This window comes from Epinephelus fuscoguttatus, linkage group LG7 (assembly GCF_011397635.1).
Source record: "Epinephelus fuscoguttatus linkage group LG7, E.fuscoguttatus.final_Chr_v1".
Taxonomy (NCBI): Eukaryota; Metazoa; Chordata; class Actinopteri; order Perciformes; family Serranidae; genus Epinephelus; species Epinephelus fuscoguttatus.
In genome coordinates, this window is record NC_064758.1 from 16,682,181 (window position 1) to 16,699,696 (window position 17,516).

At 42.7% G+C, this 17,516-nt stretch overlaps 2 protein-coding genes across 2 annotated transcripts; one reads left to right on the forward strand and one right to left on the reverse strand.

The window, feature by feature from the left end:
• Positions 1 to 1,752: 1,752 nt before the first annotated feature.
• LOC125891134 (uncharacterized) lies at positions 1,753 to 6,870 on the reverse strand. The gene is made up of 4 exons (XM_049580138.1): positions 6,613 to 6,870; positions 3,869 to 3,921; positions 3,496 to 3,664; positions 1,753 to 3,311 (listed from the first exon to the last, which is right to left on the reverse strand). Exons 1-4 carry the CDS (start codon positions 6,815 to 6,817, stop codon positions 2,971 to 2,973), a joined length of 768 nt encoding a protein of 255 aa, XP_049436095.1. The 5' UTR covers positions 6,818 to 6,870; the 3' UTR covers positions 1,753 to 2,970.
• A 2,318-nt stretch (positions 6,871 to 9,188) lies between these two features.
• On the forward strand, positions 9,189 to 16,414 carry wdr6 (WD repeat domain 6). Its single transcript, XM_049580105.1, has 7 exons — positions 9,189 to 9,321; positions 9,555 to 9,670; positions 10,264 to 10,428; positions 10,748 to 13,553; positions 13,849 to 13,926; positions 14,222 to 14,338; positions 15,175 to 16,414. The coding sequence occupies exons 2-7, from the start codon at positions 9,601 to 9,603 to the stop codon at positions 16,223 to 16,225; spliced, it is 4,287 nt and encodes a 1,428-aa protein (XP_049436062.1). The 5' UTR covers positions 9,189 to 9,321; positions 9,555 to 9,600; the 3' UTR covers positions 16,226 to 16,414.
• Positions 16,415 to 17,516: the final 1,102 nt, after the last annotated feature.

The following is a 17,516-nucleotide window of genomic DNA, read 5'->3' on the forward strand; positions in this document are numbered from 1 at the left end:
ATAGTGCAATGCGCGATATTATCCTGATAATCATTCATCAGAATGTGCTTAAAACTCTTAAACTTGCACTGAAACATAGTAGATCACTTTGCCCTACCTTTTGTCAAAAAACAATTATTTTTTATTTCATCACAGAAGGGACACTTTTAGTGAAAGACAATCTTTAAAAGACAATCTTTAAACTATTTAAATGGCATCAGATCTTTTGATATGACATACCGTAAAACTATTATAGCTATTATATACTTAAACCACTAAAATCAGCAGGCCTAAAGATGGGACAGGCCTGTAATTCCTTTCACACAAAAGATTGATAAATACAATCAAATTGTTTATTTGAACCAGTATAAATATTACTTGTATAAATATGAATCATTCATTTGATTTGGCTCCGACCAATGGTGCATCAGGCGGCATGGTGGTACAGTGGTTAGCATTATCGCGTCACAACAAGAGGGTTCCTGGTTCCAAGGTGTGGGAGCCCTTCTGTGCAGAGTTTGTATGTTCTCCCCATGTCATTGTGGGTTCTCTACTCCGGCTTCCTCCCACAGTCCAAATACATGCAGATTAATTGGTGACTGTAAATTGTCTGTAGGTGTGAATGTGAGTGTGAATCAGCCCTGCGATAGTCTGGTGACCTGTCCAGGGTGTACCCTGCCTCTCGCCCGATGTCAGCTGGGATAGGCTCCAGCGACCCCCAAGAGGATGAGTGGTTACAGAAAATGAATAAATGAACGAATGAGAGAGAGTTAGAGCACTCTAGGGTCATGGCACCCAGCATACTGACACAACACCACTTTCTCTTTATAAAACAATTCTCACAACTTGGTTTCATTTGAATGACAAACCGAAAAAGAATGAAAAAACTGAGGACCCTGATGGACTGAAGGAATATGAATGACTTACAGGGTAATTGAAGAATATACACATAATTTCAGGTAGCTAACAAACCACTTTTATACTTATTTAGAACTAAAAAATGAACAGCTTGGCAACCAGACCAGGCTTCTAATGGAGACAGGCCTTTATTTATCAAAATGCATAGCCACACTGGTAAGTAAGAGGGACTGGGCAATTAATTGGGACCAGGCTTTTAATTGAAGTTTTACAGTATGCCAATGCTTGATTAAGATCTTTTTGAGTTTTTTGAGGTCGGTGAGTGTGCAGCCTGTTTTTGCAGTCTCTTTATTGTTGGTTGCCTAACAGTCTCATCAAGTGCTGCTGGACACAATATTCACATTTAAACCAATAATGGAATTTCACCACAATCACCTTATTGAGAGTGTTTTGTTTTTTTTAAATTGAAATCCACGATAAAATTGTATATGGTCCCATCCTTAAACCTTAGAGTTAGACCTGCAGGGACTGAAACAAAAACTGATCAACGCTCCTGTTAGATTTGTAATAATATGACTTTGGCACAGGTCAAATGGGGGTCCAAGACCGCTCGGGGGGGAGTTGGCACAGGGGGGCAGCCAAACTGTTGTTTGGTAATATATTTATATCTTTTAAAATTTTAAAATGTCAGGAAATACACATTAACACAAATCCTACAGATTTTGCCTTTTGCAACTTATCGTTGTATCATTGTGTCCTCCCTCATCTGTCTGAAAAGCAAACACAGGTAAAGACTGCAGCCTGAGGCTGATATGGCTCTCTGCCTGACAACCTCCATCTGCCCAGTTTAATATACAACTCAGTTTTATAAAATACATGACGAACGGGGTCCCTGCTCCGTCTGTCTTTCACCTAAGAGGTGCTGGACCGGACTAACATTGAAGACCCCTGCTTTAAGACAGATGGCTATCAAACTAGGATATTGTGCTTCATTTCAGCAGTGTGATGAGAAGATCAAAACCACTTTCGTGTCACCACGTTTTAGCTAGGAGGTGATTAGCTTAGCTCAGCATAACAACTAGAGGCAAGAGGAAACTGTCCAACATTCAAAAATACTCCTACCAGCACCTCTGAAGCTCAGAAGCTGTCACAGCACATTACTATACCAACACAGCTGTTGATGCTCTTGTGGCTGGATGGGAACTGATCCCAAAATCAGCAGAGGCTGTTGCATGACGATCCACACACTGTACTCACAGCCATGTAGTGTATGTTTCTCTACTCATTTATTCAGTGTGTTCTTTGATTTGTCACTTGCCTGTAGTCGACACTTACTTTGTACCAAATGCAAATTTATTTACAAAGCAGAGACAAAAATACTCGTGTTAACATGCGAAAGAAGCGATGCAGATGTGATAACAGATTGTCCATTTAGGAATGTCGTTTCATTTCTACAGCTGCAGTGATTAGATGTAAACGCAATATTCTTTAAAATGCTGCTCTCCCTTGAGAGACCACAACCCTCAACCTTTAACATCAGTGAACATCTCGTAACTTTGAATACTGAAGACACGTTGTGATGATTGACAGATAAAAACAGGATTATTGTGATTTTGATCTCAACCCTTAAACACAGTTGGGAAGCTTTTCTACAAGGTGTGCAAAGTATTAATGTTTCATAGCATTTCTATGTATGTTTATAGTTCTATTAGTACCACATCTTTCTCTTAGGGTGATCTTAAATGAGGTGTTACACTCAACTAGTTTGGTTTACTTTGAATATCTTTGAAAAGGCGTACTTAAGACACGTTACAGAAGGTTTGTTTGGTAGTTTGAGCATATGGAATAATCTAACTAGTCTTCAAAACAGCTACTTTTGAGTAGTCTGCAACCCAAGTCATCTCGCTTGTGCTTTTAAGTAGCAGTACTTCTACTTTTCAAACTGCAGCCTACTTCAAAAGAACCCAAGGCGTCTCACACTTATAGCAGAAAACAGCGGATTGAAAGCAACTGAGAATCCTCCCTTTGCATTAAAATACAAAACAATGTATAAAAATAGTAACAGTTTCATGGCATATAGACAAAAGAATACAACAAGACAAGCACTAGTAAAAATACAACGGTTAAAGCAGTTCATCCTGTCGGATCAGATGTTCTCTCCTCTTCATCGCTGCTGCTGGAGGAAGACGGCGGCACGTCCTCGCCCATCCTCTTTAGCTTGGCTTTGTAGTACGCCTTCTTCATCCTGAAGGCCTTCTCCTTCTGCCGGGCCGCTCTCCTCTTCTCCTTCACCAGCTCCTGCTCCCACGCCAGCACCTTCATCCTGTTCTCCCATTCCAGGATCTTCATCTGCTGCTGCTGCTCCAGAGCTTCTGTTTTCTGCTGGTTTTCCAGTCTCGACAGATCCACCGAGTCGTGGGTTTCCTCCGCCTCGCCAGTCAAGTGGAGGCGCTGGCTGATGAGCTGGGAGGTGCCTGCGAGGTCAGAGTTCAAAATGGTCACCTGAACAAAGATCCCATGAAGCTACAGTAATCACTCAGTGCTGTTCAGAGTCTCAATTGAGGTGAGTACTGGAATATCACATGCAGACATGTTCATTTAAAGGTCACCAATATCTGCCAACACTGTAGCAGCTTGCAGAGCTTAATCTGTGGGTACCTGGTGGTGAGAAGTAGGCAGAATGAAATTTCACATCCTGCAGCTCTGCATTGTGAGAGGTGGAGTTTGAAGTGGGGCTGTGGTGCAGATCGGACCAGTCGCTGCCCGATACTCTGTCCAAGGCGTCACGCTGGAGGCAGATGGCCACTTGCTCCTTGTTGTCCTCAGCCTGAGACGCAGAGAACAAAGTGTGTTTTAAGTGCTTACTTCACGCTGGTGAAACATCTGTCACTTTAAGTGTGAATGTTAGTTTATGTGCACTGATATAAGCTGTTCCAGGTTTATGTTAATACTGTTTGGCTTAAATTCAGCTGATATAAAACTTTGCCTCTACAGTAAATGTAAACCAACACCATCACTTTAACATAGTTACCTGACTCACGCTGCCGTTCATCTGCCCAGCAGCATTTATCAGCATCAAATTGCCTGCCCATAACCAGAAAGGACAGAGAGACAGTCAGGGAGGAACTGCAGGTAAATGTGTCTCAGGAAAATAAGCAGAGATCGCCTTCCTCTGGTGAACGCAGGTACAACATCTCCTTTACATATAAACACACATGTATCCACAGCACCTTATAACATCATGACAGCACCTATTTTTTTTAGCTTGGATAGTACCAAGTGGTAAGGAATGAAGCATAACGGCAAATCAACAGATATAAATCTATTCTGGGATGTAACAGTCAGCAAAGTCAGACTCAAATTTACTGCCAGTGTAATAGTTTCAGGTTGAGTTCTGAATTGACTATTTGGAGTAGTTAAAAATCCATCAGTTTAACGTTTAAACAATAAAAGAACATGAAAATTCAGGTATCATTCAGTCAGTTTCCAGGCTGGATTCCTTATAAAATGTAGGTGTTTGACAAACTGAACGTGCTTTGAGGCAACTGGATGTTAAAATGAGAAGATAGACTGTCTTTAAATGCAGGATTTCCACTCCAACTCTCCTAACAGAGATTTATCCACCTCACCAAAGTGTCAATTCTGAACTCACACTAGAAAGCATGAGAAAAGAGGAGCTCAAGATTTTCTCAGAGGTCAAGACAGTACACAGAGAACACCAAAACTAGTGCTGTTTGTAAAGCTGGGAGACATGAAACACACCAAAACACTTTTTGGAGAAGAAACAAAATGAGCAACAAAGTTGTTAATTGAGGATAATGATGCAGATTTTTATTTTTTCTCAAAACACTTGAGGATCTCTTTAAGAGTCAATTTACCCGAATTTCACAGTATTTTTCACAATATTCCACAGCGAGACGCAAATTGATGAGGTCTGAGAAAATGTGTTTTTGTAATTTGGATGAACTGGCCCTTTAAAGAAAGAATGGTGAGCTTGATACTGAGCTAATTTTCTCAGCATCAGGACATGTGAAACACAGATAGCCTTTGTAGTCTGCTGTAAAAATGCTAATAATAAAGAATTTATGTAGGTATGTCCCAAACTGGAGGTGAACCTATCACCTACATTCAAGGGTTTTAATTGGGGTTTGTGCATAATTAAGGGGATTTTCAGAGGGAACATTTACTAAATAGCATGAAAAGCTTGCCTAAAAAGGACCTTAATTGTTCAATAGGATGCAAATTAGAGTAAATGTCACACAAGATTTGATTTTTTTTTCCCACAATAATGGGGTTTTCAACAGGTTTACCCCAAATTGAACTAAACAATACCTTAAAGAGGAGCTCTGGCCTTTTTCAAAATTCATACATGTTGTTCCTTTGGTCTAAAACAGTCCAAAAAATATTAGAAAATACGAGCAACTCTCTCCCAAATCCAAAAACTAGAGTGCTAAAACTCAAATCTGTGATGTCATAGGGTTTAAAGCCTAGAGCTGCTCCACAGACGATGAATGGTGAAAGATGTGTTACTTGACATTGAGAGCACCCAGGGGAACGTTCGGAGTATATGGGTACACTTTCTGTTTCAGAGCTGAGAACACTACAATAGAATAAAGCTCATTTGGGTATATAAAGGAAAACAAACATTCTGTGGGTCCAAATAATAAGGCTCTATTGATGCACGGTAATATTGCCACGTCATCAGTGTCAGGCAATATTGGTTTTAAAATGAAATATCAGAATTGGCCAACATGATGGAAATATTGGTATGTCATTAGTATCAGCCAATGTTGGCTTTAAAATGAACTATCAGACCACAAAGAATTTTGCACAACGATTGAATATCACATACATTTTAAAGTATTGTGTTTCATGTCTCCATCTGCTGCTGGGCCATCACGTTAAGAGTATGCATGCATAATATAATGTTAATTTCACAATGGATGAGACTGATCAGGTAGGGGAAAAGGTACGATTATATCAGTGTTGGTTATTGGACATATGACTCGTTTCATAACCGCATATCAGGTACCTGCAAAAAAAAAACAATATTGTGCATCCCTATCAGGCTCCCACTCATTGTCTACAGAGCAGCTCCAGTCTTTATACCCAGTGACATCACAGGTTTGAGACTTACTTCTCTGGTTTCTGGCTTTGAGAGAGAGAGTAGCTCATGTTCACAATTATTGACTGAACTTTCCCAGGCCATGGAAATAACATATTAAAATTAAAATAAATTTAGGTGGTGTTCCCCTTTAATTACATCACAGTTACTATTTCTAATATTATAACATCATGGTGAAACACTGCTAGGCTTAGGTTTCATCAGAACTCCTCTTATTTAGGTGTTTTCTTGCTCAATGACACTTCAGCAGGCTGCAGATGTTGAACCACAGCTGCTCCTCATCTCACTGCACAGAAGTGTTCTCTAACAGTAAGTTAATGGATTTATGAGTAAGTTTATTAAAGGCATGCAGTATTATGACGGGTTACAACCAAAACAAAACGGCCAGAAAGAAAAACTGCAGCTGATGACCTGAGACAGATGTTTCAGATGTTGCAGCCAAACACACACACACACACACACACACACACACACACACACACACATACACATACACACACACCATCAAACTGCAGCATCACAACCCACAATCAAACAGCAGGACAAACAGTGGCTGTTAATGGATTAGTATGACACACAGTGATATGGAGGCTTGATCTGTAGGCATGCTCCTCACACAGTGTCCCGTGGTATCACTGAAGCTAAGCTACCTTCTCTTAGCTTGCGCACCGCTGCTTTGTGGCCAGCTCCCCCTGCGTGGCTCGTGAGAGCAGACTCGCCCATGGTCTGAAGTTTGATTGATTTACAACAGGCTCTACATCGGGCGAAGTGAATGTCCTGGACATCCTTCACCAGCCAGTCCTTGTAAATTCCCTTGGAGAGCCAGGAGTCCTGGAATTTACATTTTCCAGGCATAGTTAGCGGTGAAGTTAGCTGGACCGCTAACGACCAGGCGCTGCCTTCACTGCTATCTGATGCGTTCATGGCTTACTCGGAATAACCACATGTTACAGGCTCTATCCCTGCGCATATTAACTGAAATTATATACTGTAGGCCTACTGTTGGCTTGAATATAAACTAAAACTGTAAAGCAACAACATTATTACATTAAGCCACTTCTTTTGGTATGCCTATGGCTATGGCAGTAATTGACAGTATCAGAAACAAAGGAAGGAAAAAAAATGTATTCATTAAAATCAGTGTCAACAAAGGTTAAAGAAGGGAACCAAGAAATATAGAATAAGATAGCATTTTATTTCTTTATTTTATTTCAATGAAGGCAATGACAATTTAAATACAACACACAAAAAGCCAAGGGGTACAGTCAGAGGAGGAGACAAATAATAAAAATAATCAAGATTAACATGGCCTAAATAGACTAAATCATAGCACCAAAGACGGTCAAAGACGCTCCAACATCAGTCCTTGGAGGTCACAGAGTTTGCATATAGTAGCACAGTTTTAGAGTTCTTTGAATATTTAAACATCATAATTAACACATATATTCATTCATTCATCTTCTAACGGCTTCATCCTCTTGGGGGTCGCGGGGGGGGGGCTGGAGCCTATCCCAGCTGACATCGGGCGAGAGGCAGGGTACACCCTGGACAGGTCGCCAGACTATCACAGGGCTGACACATAGAGACAGACAGCCATTCACGCTCACATTCACACCTATGGACAATTTAGAGTTACCAATTAACCTAGTCCCCAATCTGCATGTCTTTGGACTGTGGGAGGAAGCCGGAGTGCCCGGAGAGAACCCACGCTGACACGGGGAGAACATGCAAACTCTGCACAGAAGGGCTCCCACACCCGGGATCAAACCAGCAACCCTCTTGCTGTGAGGCGAGAGTGCTAACCACCACACCACCGTGCCACCCCAACACATATATTCATTTTATTATTATTTCTTACGGGCGGCAGTAGCTCAGTCCATAGGGACTTGGCTTGGGAACCGGAGGGTTGCCGGTTCAAGTCACTCTGACATCTCAATTTAATGCATGTAAAGGTCTTGTTTGTGCATGTGTGTGTGTGTGTTTCGGGCCTGTTTGTATATGTATATGACAATAGAGTGAGAACATTGAATTTCCCTCTTGGTGATTAATAAAGTATAAATATATATATATATATATATATATATATACACATATATATATTCACTAAGTTCGTTTTTAAAACAGGGCAGAATGGTTAAGAAGTGTTGAATTTGTTTTGTGGGTGTGGCATTTAGCAAGGAAAAATAAAGATTTATTATATTACATTTTCCTAAATTTTCCATCACACCAAACATTCTTAAAACAAAAATAAAAATCTGCAGTGAAATATGTTTGGATGAACATTAGTGAGTCTGACCAAAATTCCTCTGTATGAGGATATGAGGACAGTGCCAAGACAAATGTGAAATTTCAGTTTTTACAAAATGAGCAGACAGACGAAATTATTTTGTTGGGTAGAACCTGTGAATTAATTTAAAAGCAACTTCTCTCACTTAGCTAGTAAGAAAATACTTGAGAAACCCCAACAGCATTGTGATTCCAGGAGAATTTATTATTTCCTCAAAAAATCTGAACAGCTGTATAGTCTACCTTTCGAGTTAAGTAGTCGACCAACACGTATGCAGTGGTGCAAGGAAGTTATGGCGGGCCCAAGTGGGTGTACTGTCTTAAAGCAAATAGTGACTTGACATTGGACAACATCAACATATATATCAACAAGCAATCATCACTGCATATCTGACACAAAAATAAAAGAAAGTAAGAAATTAATCATTTAATTTAATAGTTATTGTAGTATATTTATAGATTTTATAGCTTGTATAGAAAAAGCATATTATTTTGTTTTAGATAGTCACTGACTGTTAGAAAAAATAAAGAAAAAGAATCACTTGCAAGGGACCACTCTCTCTACGGGCCTCCCCACCCCAGGGGCCCAAGTGCAAGCATCACCTGTCTATATTTACACCCCTGCAAGAATCATATTTTTTAACCAGTTGTTAAAAAATAAAGACTTGTTAGAGAATGTCCTTATCCTTCCAAATTTAGTATCTATGCAGTAAGAAGTCATGTTTTAACATGACAGGCCGAGCCAAAAGCATCTGCTTATGATAAAATAGCAAATCAGTCAGTTTTAATTATCATGGCTGGTGCCAAACTGCTTAGTTTTCCAGAAAACACATAAAGGCAGCAAAACTCGACGGCATTCGGTCACGTGTGTCACCTCCTCCAATAGAAATACGGCTAACCTTTCTTCTAACCAATCAGCGTTCAGGAAGCCAGCAGTGTAGTCTGATTGGTTAAACGCGGCACGGAAGCCAGAGCAGAAACACATGGGTGCTGGATTCAAGCAGACTGAGGACGCAAATAAAGATGTTTTAATGCAGATGTGAAGCGCATTTATGTGGCGTTAGTGTCTGTTTGTAAGTACACCATGTAGCAGCGCTGGTACTGACTTAGGAAAGTAACTTTTCAACGCACTGGAATACACGAGAAGTGTTGTTGCTGTTAGCTTGTTTTGCTAACTGAAATGCTAATGACAGCAACTACTTTATCAGCACTTAAGTTATCAAGATACCAGTCATAAACGCTGCCTGTCTGCTATGTTTTGTCACTCTTTCATCTGTAACGCGTGTTGTCGCTTTATATATTTCAGGCACCATGATATACCCTCGTCTATGAAGGTTATTAATCATTAAGAGATGGAGACAGCAGCTCTGGTGGCTCCAGTCACAGCTGTGGAGTTCCTTCAGGATGCATTTCTGCTGACAGGTAGGGAGCAGTGTTGACTATATGCTATATTATTATTTTTATTATGCGGTTTTGTCCAGATACAAATGCATGAGTTGTACATGTTTCAAATGTGTCATGTTTTATGTTGGGGTTTGGGTCATTTCTCTTCTTGCTTATTCTGACAGAAGAACACTGTGAAGTAGGGCTGCCACGATTAGTCGACTAATCGATGAGTAATCCACTATTAAAATAATCGGTGACTATTTTAGTAGTCGACTAATCAGTTTGAGTAATTTTTCATAGAAAAGTAGTATAAAAGTACCCCCAAATACTCTTACTGCAGCTTCTTACGTTCAGATATTGGCAGCTTTACACACTCTCCCGTGACAGTGAACTAAAACCCTTCGGCATGAGTATGAAACAAGACATTAGATGACGTAATTTTGGGGTTTGGGCGAGACAGACCGACATTTTTCAACATTTTAACACATTTTTCGATAAAATGATTAGTTGACTAATCAAAGAAATAATCGACAGATTAGTCGACAATGAAAATAATCGTTAGTGGCAGCCCTACTGTGAAGAAACACACAACACACATAACAAAATCTTCTTCTACCCTTTCCTGACAGGTGAGGGTCCAGTCTTGACGGTGTACAGTCTCCACCCTCGTCCTAAAGCCTGCGTTTCCCTGAGTGTGCTCCAGCACTACAGAATCCACGGGATAAGACCTAGAAGTCTGACGGCTGTCCCAGCACAGAGCTCTGCTGCAGGAACACATGGGAATAAGAATGATGGTTAGTACGAGCAGATGTTTGTGTTCACTGCTCTCTTTTTTCATTTCTGCTGTTGTGTTCTGGGGAGTTGTTTCATTTCTTCACTTGATGGACAGATGTGTCTTCTTTTTGTGGTGATCTGCAAGAATTCAGCTGTAATTATGATTCTAAATAATAATGGGGATATTATCTTTGGCTTTGATGCTAGTTGAAGAAGTGTGGTGTTGGCAAAGAATTTCCACACACCATCAGCCCTCTAGTGATTATTATTCAGATGTTGTTTTTGTATTTATTGACTGTCATACGTTTACATAATCCCTTCTTGTGTATCAATCCTCAGAGCCAAGCTCCAACTCGAGCTCCACCTTCTATGACCTTGCAGTGTTTGGAGGCAAGGCCGTGAGGCTAATGAGGCTCCATGTGGATCTCCAGGATGACGAGCATCTGTGCTTGGAGGCTATGGGTCCCCTCATGGAGCTACAGGACTGGGCCCTGGATGTCCGCTGGCTCTCTGGAGACAAACACTCACTGCTCTGCGTGGCTGTAGCCCACAATAGTGCTCTCCTCCTGGATGTCACTACAGGAAAAGCGCTGGTGCAGCGCTCCTGTCTGGAGGGGTGTCTGCTGTACTCTGCCCTACTTCTGGTGCATGAATCCTGGGCGAATACCATCCTAGTTGGAGGGACTGTTTTCAACCAGCTGGTTCTCTGGAAGCCTGGAGGAGGAGACAACAGCCATGAATCTGAGCACAAAGCTCCAGTTGAGAAGCGTCTGCTGGGCCACAGCGGGGTCATCTTCAGCATCTCTTACCTCCAGGAGAAAGGATGGCTGGCTTCAGCCTCTGATGACCGCAGCGTAAGGGTTTGGGGTGTTGGCACTTTAGGGGGTCCTGGAGGGAAATGTGGGGACTTGAACCCGGCTTGTTTGAGGGTCCTATATGGACACCAGGCTAGGGTATTCTCGGTGCGTGTTTCTTCGGGTAATGTGTTCAGTGCGGGTGAAGACGGGGCCTGTTTGGTTTGGGACTGGGCTGGAGGTGGCAAGGTGGTTCGGACGTTGAAGGGACACCGAGCAGGTGGGGTTCGTGCACTTGCAGTCAGTGAGGGAACAGGAGATGAAGGGAGGTGGGTGGCTACAGGGGGGGCAGATGGAGGGGTGAGGTTGTGGAGGGTGGAAGGGAGTGAGGAGAGAGAGGAGAGAACAGAGGAAGCTGTCACAGAGAAGCTAACCGACCTAAAATTTCCTGGTCAAGGCTTGCCTAAAGCAGTTTGTATAGCAGGGGATAAAAACGCAAGTTGGAGTCAGACTAAGTTTGTGGTTTGCACTGACCAGGGAACGGTTTATCAGTACAGTGATGGGCAGTGGGAGCTGGTATGGCAAGGCACTCCTGAGTTTCAGTCTTATTGTGTGATGGAATTAACAACTGTCAACATAAAAGGCTCAGCAGCAGAAGTTAATTTGTGTGCTGTGGGAAACCTTAGCGGCTCCATACAGGTCTTCCCCATCTCTCATCCTCAGTGTGGGATTCTTCTCTCAGGTGGGTCAGGGAAGATCCATAGTCTCATTTGGCAAGAGGCAAAGGAAGGCTTGTATCTGCTAGCATCAGGCGCTGAAGGACTTGTCTGTCGCTGGTGTGTAGAGGCAGAATTAGATGAAAACTCTTCCTTGGCTCTCAGTGTAAATCCCTTGTCTCCTTTTCTCCTTCCTCCTTGTGCCAAACGCTGGCTGACAGCTGCAGTGCGCCTCCACTCCACGTCACAGGGGTTGCTGTGGGTGTGCGGGGACAGGAGAGGGTCCCTGCTTTTGTTTCAGGAAGAAGCAAAGCTGGAGCAAAAGATGGGAGATGAAAAAAGGGTGGATGAAGGCTCGCTGACAGGCAGGAAACAAACTGATGATGAGTGGACTGAGGAAAATGGAAGCGGTGGAAACAGAAAAGGTGAAATGATGGAGGAGAGAGGTGGCCTAAAGCTGCACCCACTGAGCTGCCTGTTTGGGGTGCATGGAAAACAGGGTGTAACTTCGGTGTATGAATACCAGGGACTGCTCTACAGCACTGGCAGGGACGGCTGTGTGAGGGTCTTCAGAGTGAATCTAACAACACCAGGAAATCTTACAGAGAAGAGTAATGGAGCGAGTGTTGAGAACAAAGGAGGGCTTCAGCTGGAGGTTCTCAGAGTCCAGCGGGCCTGTAAGGGTATGGAGTGGCTGGAGAGGGTTTTGATTCTTGAACCTGACATTCCTGTGGAAGAGGAGGAGGAGGAAGAGCCTGGAGAGGAATGCAAGAAACTTAATTTGACAGAAAAGCTGGAGGTTAGAGAGGAGAGAAAGGAGGAGGGGAGCTTCAGAGGAGAAAAGACAGAGAACAAGGGAAGAGAAGCCAAGTTTGCCATTGTTGGCTTTCATGCTGTTCACTTTGTGGTGTGGGACCCGGTGAGGCAGGAGAGGCTGTTAGCGGTGCCTTGTGGTGGGGGGCATCGCTCCTGGTGTCTCTGGCCGTCCCACAAAGGGGTTTGGCCTGGATATGGAGCTCTGGTGTTCATCAAGCAGGGGGCTGTCTTGGCTTCGCAGCCCCCTGGAGAGGCATCGAGCTGGGCTGGGAAGGCAGGAAGGACTGGAGGATGGAGCCTGAGAGAGGGCGTCCATGGGAGGGGGATCGGGTGTGTTTGCAGGCTGGGGATGATAAGGGGAACTGGGAATGAGATTCAAACAAACAGTAGTGGAGATTTGACTGAAACTGAGGGAAGGGATGGGCTCGAAGATGAAGCAAAGGACAGAGAGGAGGGACATTGGGAGATAGTGGTGACAGGAGGAGAGGACACCAGCTTAACTGTCTTGGCGGTACATCCCAACTCTGGCAGCATCAAAGTTCTCTCAGTTATTACGGACCACATCTCAAGCGTTCGGACAGTGACAGCCGTGACACGTTCAGAGGGAGGAAGTGAAAATCAGACACACTCTCTCTCTGCCCTGCTTGTGTCAGCTGGCGGGCGAGCTCAGATGCAGTGCTACCGGTTATTGATCGGCTGGGACAGGCAGAGACTGGTTCCCTCCTGCCAGGTGATCCAGGTGGCCAGTCACCGATTGGACGAACAGTGGGAGAGGAGGCGGAACCGACACAAGACGGTGAAAGTGGACCCAGAAACAAGGTTAGTTAATGGTTCCTTCCTTATCCTCGTAGAGACAGAATTTTCCATGTCCCGGTACTTTAAAGTGCTTTTTCTGTCTGTCCTATTTTTATTTTTTTTTTTACCTTTATTCCCTTCTTCATCAAGAAAAGTATACTTTCTCAGACATTTTTTGAAATCTGTATGTAAGAGATTTTTACAGGAAAAATGTGCTGAAGAATATCATTTGAATAATATTTCATTTGAAGCATAATTCACCCCATTTTTTGAAATCTGTATCTGTTCCAGTCTTACCAGTTGTGTCTTTGTGTTTCAGGTACATGTCTGTAGCGGTGGTGGATGAGAAGACAGACTGTGCTCTGCTGGCTCTGGCCTGCAGTGACGGAGCTCTCAGGTTGGTGCCCATCATAGGCATAATTAAAAGTTCTTTCTCATGAGCTGAAGTGTTACAGTATAAAGACAGAATGTTTTCCAACTGTTTTAATGCTCTCCAAATTAATATTTGGGGTAGCAGTGATGATTTTAACTGAATGTGAGAGAGTATATGTTGTTACTTGGCAAAGTACAGCTCAAATGTGGCTGAAGATATTTACTCTCCATATGTTTTTTATCGTCTTCATTGTGATGCTGTTTGATCTTGTTTTATCACTCCTTTTTTGTCTTTTCACCTACATTACTGTCTCTTCCAGGTTGTTCTCAGTCACTGAAGTTAAACATCAAATTGATTTGTTGTGGGAGACGTTTCACCACCAGCGCTGTGTGCTCAGCGTTTCCACCTGCAGCCTGGAGGATGGAAAAGGAAACAGGTGAGACAATGTTTGTTTGTTTGTTCTTACATCCTGGACCTGAATTAGGTGACTGTTGTCACCATCATTATAAGTCATTGGTAGTCTTTCTTTGTAGGAACCCATCAGAACCAGACCACTGATTGTTTTTCGATACTTTTTTTTATATTATTTTAAAGCACATCATTTCAAAAAAGAAGGTCCAGTGTGTAGGATTTAGAGGGATATATTGGCAGAAATTAAATGTAATATAATTAGATGTTTTCTGTAGTGTATAATCACCTATAAATAAGAATTGTTGCATTTTTATTACCTTAGAATGAGCTGTTTGTATCTACATAGGGAGCACGTCCTCTTCCACGGAGTCAGACATGTTGCACCACCATGTTTCTACAGTAGCCCACAATAGACAAACCAAACACCGGCTCTAGTTAGGGCCATTTGTGTTTTTTTGTGTCGGCCACCATAGTTAGCAGCCTCTCTATGAACAGCTGAAAAGCTTTGCAAAACACTAATTTGTGACATGAAACTGTTTTGTTCAGCGTTTTTACTACTTTTAATCACCTGGTTCGTTTGTTTTGGGGAGGAGAAGACCTCTGCAGATAATTTGGCTCCCAGTAGAAACCTCCTTAACAATGCAATCCTAATCGTTAGTTCACACTTGGCATATAAAAGAAGTTTCATTTAGTTTTAATCTGCCATCCTCACCACTACATGCCACTTAATCCTACACACTGCTCCTTTAAGAGCTCAGTAAATTTAGGTTCAGTTTCTGACATGTTGATTCTTTTTGTTTTGGGAAAATATGAAGAAAGCCATCTCTCATGTACATGTTTGTATTAACTTCCCTCTCTCAGGTATAAGCTGCTGTTTAGTGCCGCAACAGATGGCAGAATTGCAGTGTGGGATATGACTGATGCTTCTTCTTTATCAACCACTACTTCGAGCAGTGCTCCAATTCCACCAATCCCCTGCCTCGATATTCACGCCCACCAGAGCGGCGTCAACTCATTGGCTGTTTGGGCAGAGAAACTGGGACAACAAGAGGGCGGTTGCCTGGTAACTGTTGCTAGCGGAGGGGATGATGGGCAGCTGACAGTGTCCACGATCAGGGTGCAGTACCCAGAGGACGGAGAGACTGGGGGCAGCAGAGGGATTTCTCAGATTTCTGAACAAGTGATTTCTCAGCAAACCCAGTTCCAAATCCCAAACCAGCTTCATCTCCATCTCCACTCCCAGTCCCACATCCCGCTGGCTCACGCTGCCCCGCTGACTGCTCTGAAACTCCTGAGCCCAGGCCTGGTGGTCTCCACTTCATCAGATCAGAGGGTTTGCCTGTGGAGGGTCAGCACTACCAGTATCAGCCACGCTGGGGCGCTGTGTTCACATGTTGCAGATGCTGCAGGACTGGCAGTGTGGGAAGGCCAGATGATTGAGGAGGAGGAGGAGGGAAATGAAAAGAGGGAAACAAGATTTGAGCCTGAGCAGGAGATTGTAATTTGGAGAGGGAAGAGAAATCAGACAGGATTAAAGACGCTGTGTAAGACAGCAGCACAGTTCAATACAGATAAGCAAACACTGGGCGAGGCCGAGGATGGAGGACCTGTTGAAGCCATGAGCGAGACAGGTGACCCAGTTTGTCAAACCAGTGATGAAAAGGGAGGAGAGACAGCTGGTGAATGTAGAAATCAAACAGAGACTGACAGCGTGGGTGAGACAGAGAGTGAGGTAAACACTGAGATGGGTTTCAAGGCTTCCTGTGAGAGCAAGAAAACAAAGATGGGATGGGTGCTGGTCTGCGGTCAGGGCTTCCAGCTACTCCGGGTCCAAAATACAGAGATGGATGCAGAGGTGTGGGCCGCAGGAGGAGAAAAGGAGAAGGTGGATCACAGAGTTAAAGTGACTTAGCCGGTAAAGTCAACATAAGTGGAATAAAAAGATAGCAGTGGTCCAAACAATCACTTTCTCTATGGACACAATTAAAAACATATATTTATGAATGAGCTGTAAGATTCATTAATAACAGCTGCATGAATTGATATCAAATGAATGTTACTTTGGTAATTTTTTAAATTACATTTTTAATAAAGTTTATTTATTGTCCAGTTTTCTCATTATTTACAGAGTACATAATTATTTTAGGCATTTATTTATTATTCGGCTCAATGAACATATAATATTCTATTTTGGGAAGAGGCGATACTTCAAGCAGGAATATCACCAAAAAATAAAAACAGTTTTCTCTCCCAGAGTTTTAGACTTATAAGAGTTTGTCAAAAGCCTGTTGTTAATTTCTGCTAGCCTGAAAAAATCCAAAGTGTGGGTCTGGAATCTGGCGACATTTCTGCTTGTAACAGCACCGAAACCATTTGGTGCTCATTAAGTTAAAAAGATTTAAATCTTCATTGTCATTTCAAGAGAACATTTAAACCGTCTCTGATGTGTTTGAGCCATCTGTGGCCTCCTTTAGGGAGCAGCGCAACACTGCACAAAGATGGCTGAAACGACTGGTGTTATTTTCAGTACAGCATAATACATCTCGACCAGCCAGGAAATAAAGCCATGTACTTGAGGAGAGTCTCGGGACTCAATTTTCAGTAAGAACAAGGCCAAACCAAAGACTGCCTTCACCAAATGTCTCCAAATTCCACAAAATATTTGGGAGATTTACGGCTTATATGTAGTTTATGGTTAAAATGTCACCCAGGCAAACACCAACTCCTGAGATGCCCACAAAAACACATCATCAGTGCACTGTGACAGACTTAAAGGGCCAGTTCACCCCAAAATTAAGAGAACATATTTTTCCTCTTCCGTGTAGTGGTGTTCATCTGTCAGGATTGTTTTGGTGTGAGTTGCCGACTTTTGGCAATATCGGCTGAAGAGATGTCTGCCTTCTCTACAATATAATGGAACTAGATGGCACTCAGCTTGTGGTGCTCAAAGCGTCAAAAACATACACTTGAAAAACTCAACAGTAATGTCTCTTTCCAGAAATCATGACCCAACTACTCAAGATAAACCACAGACCTTGTTGTGAGCAGTTACATGTAGGAAGTATTTTCTTTCAGCCAAACTACACCCAACAACTGAATCACCTCACAGAAGGAAGTGTGCATCGATGGCTGATATCTCCAACACTCAGCAACTCACACTAAAACAATCTGCATTGATCAATAGCACTACAGGTAAGAGGAAA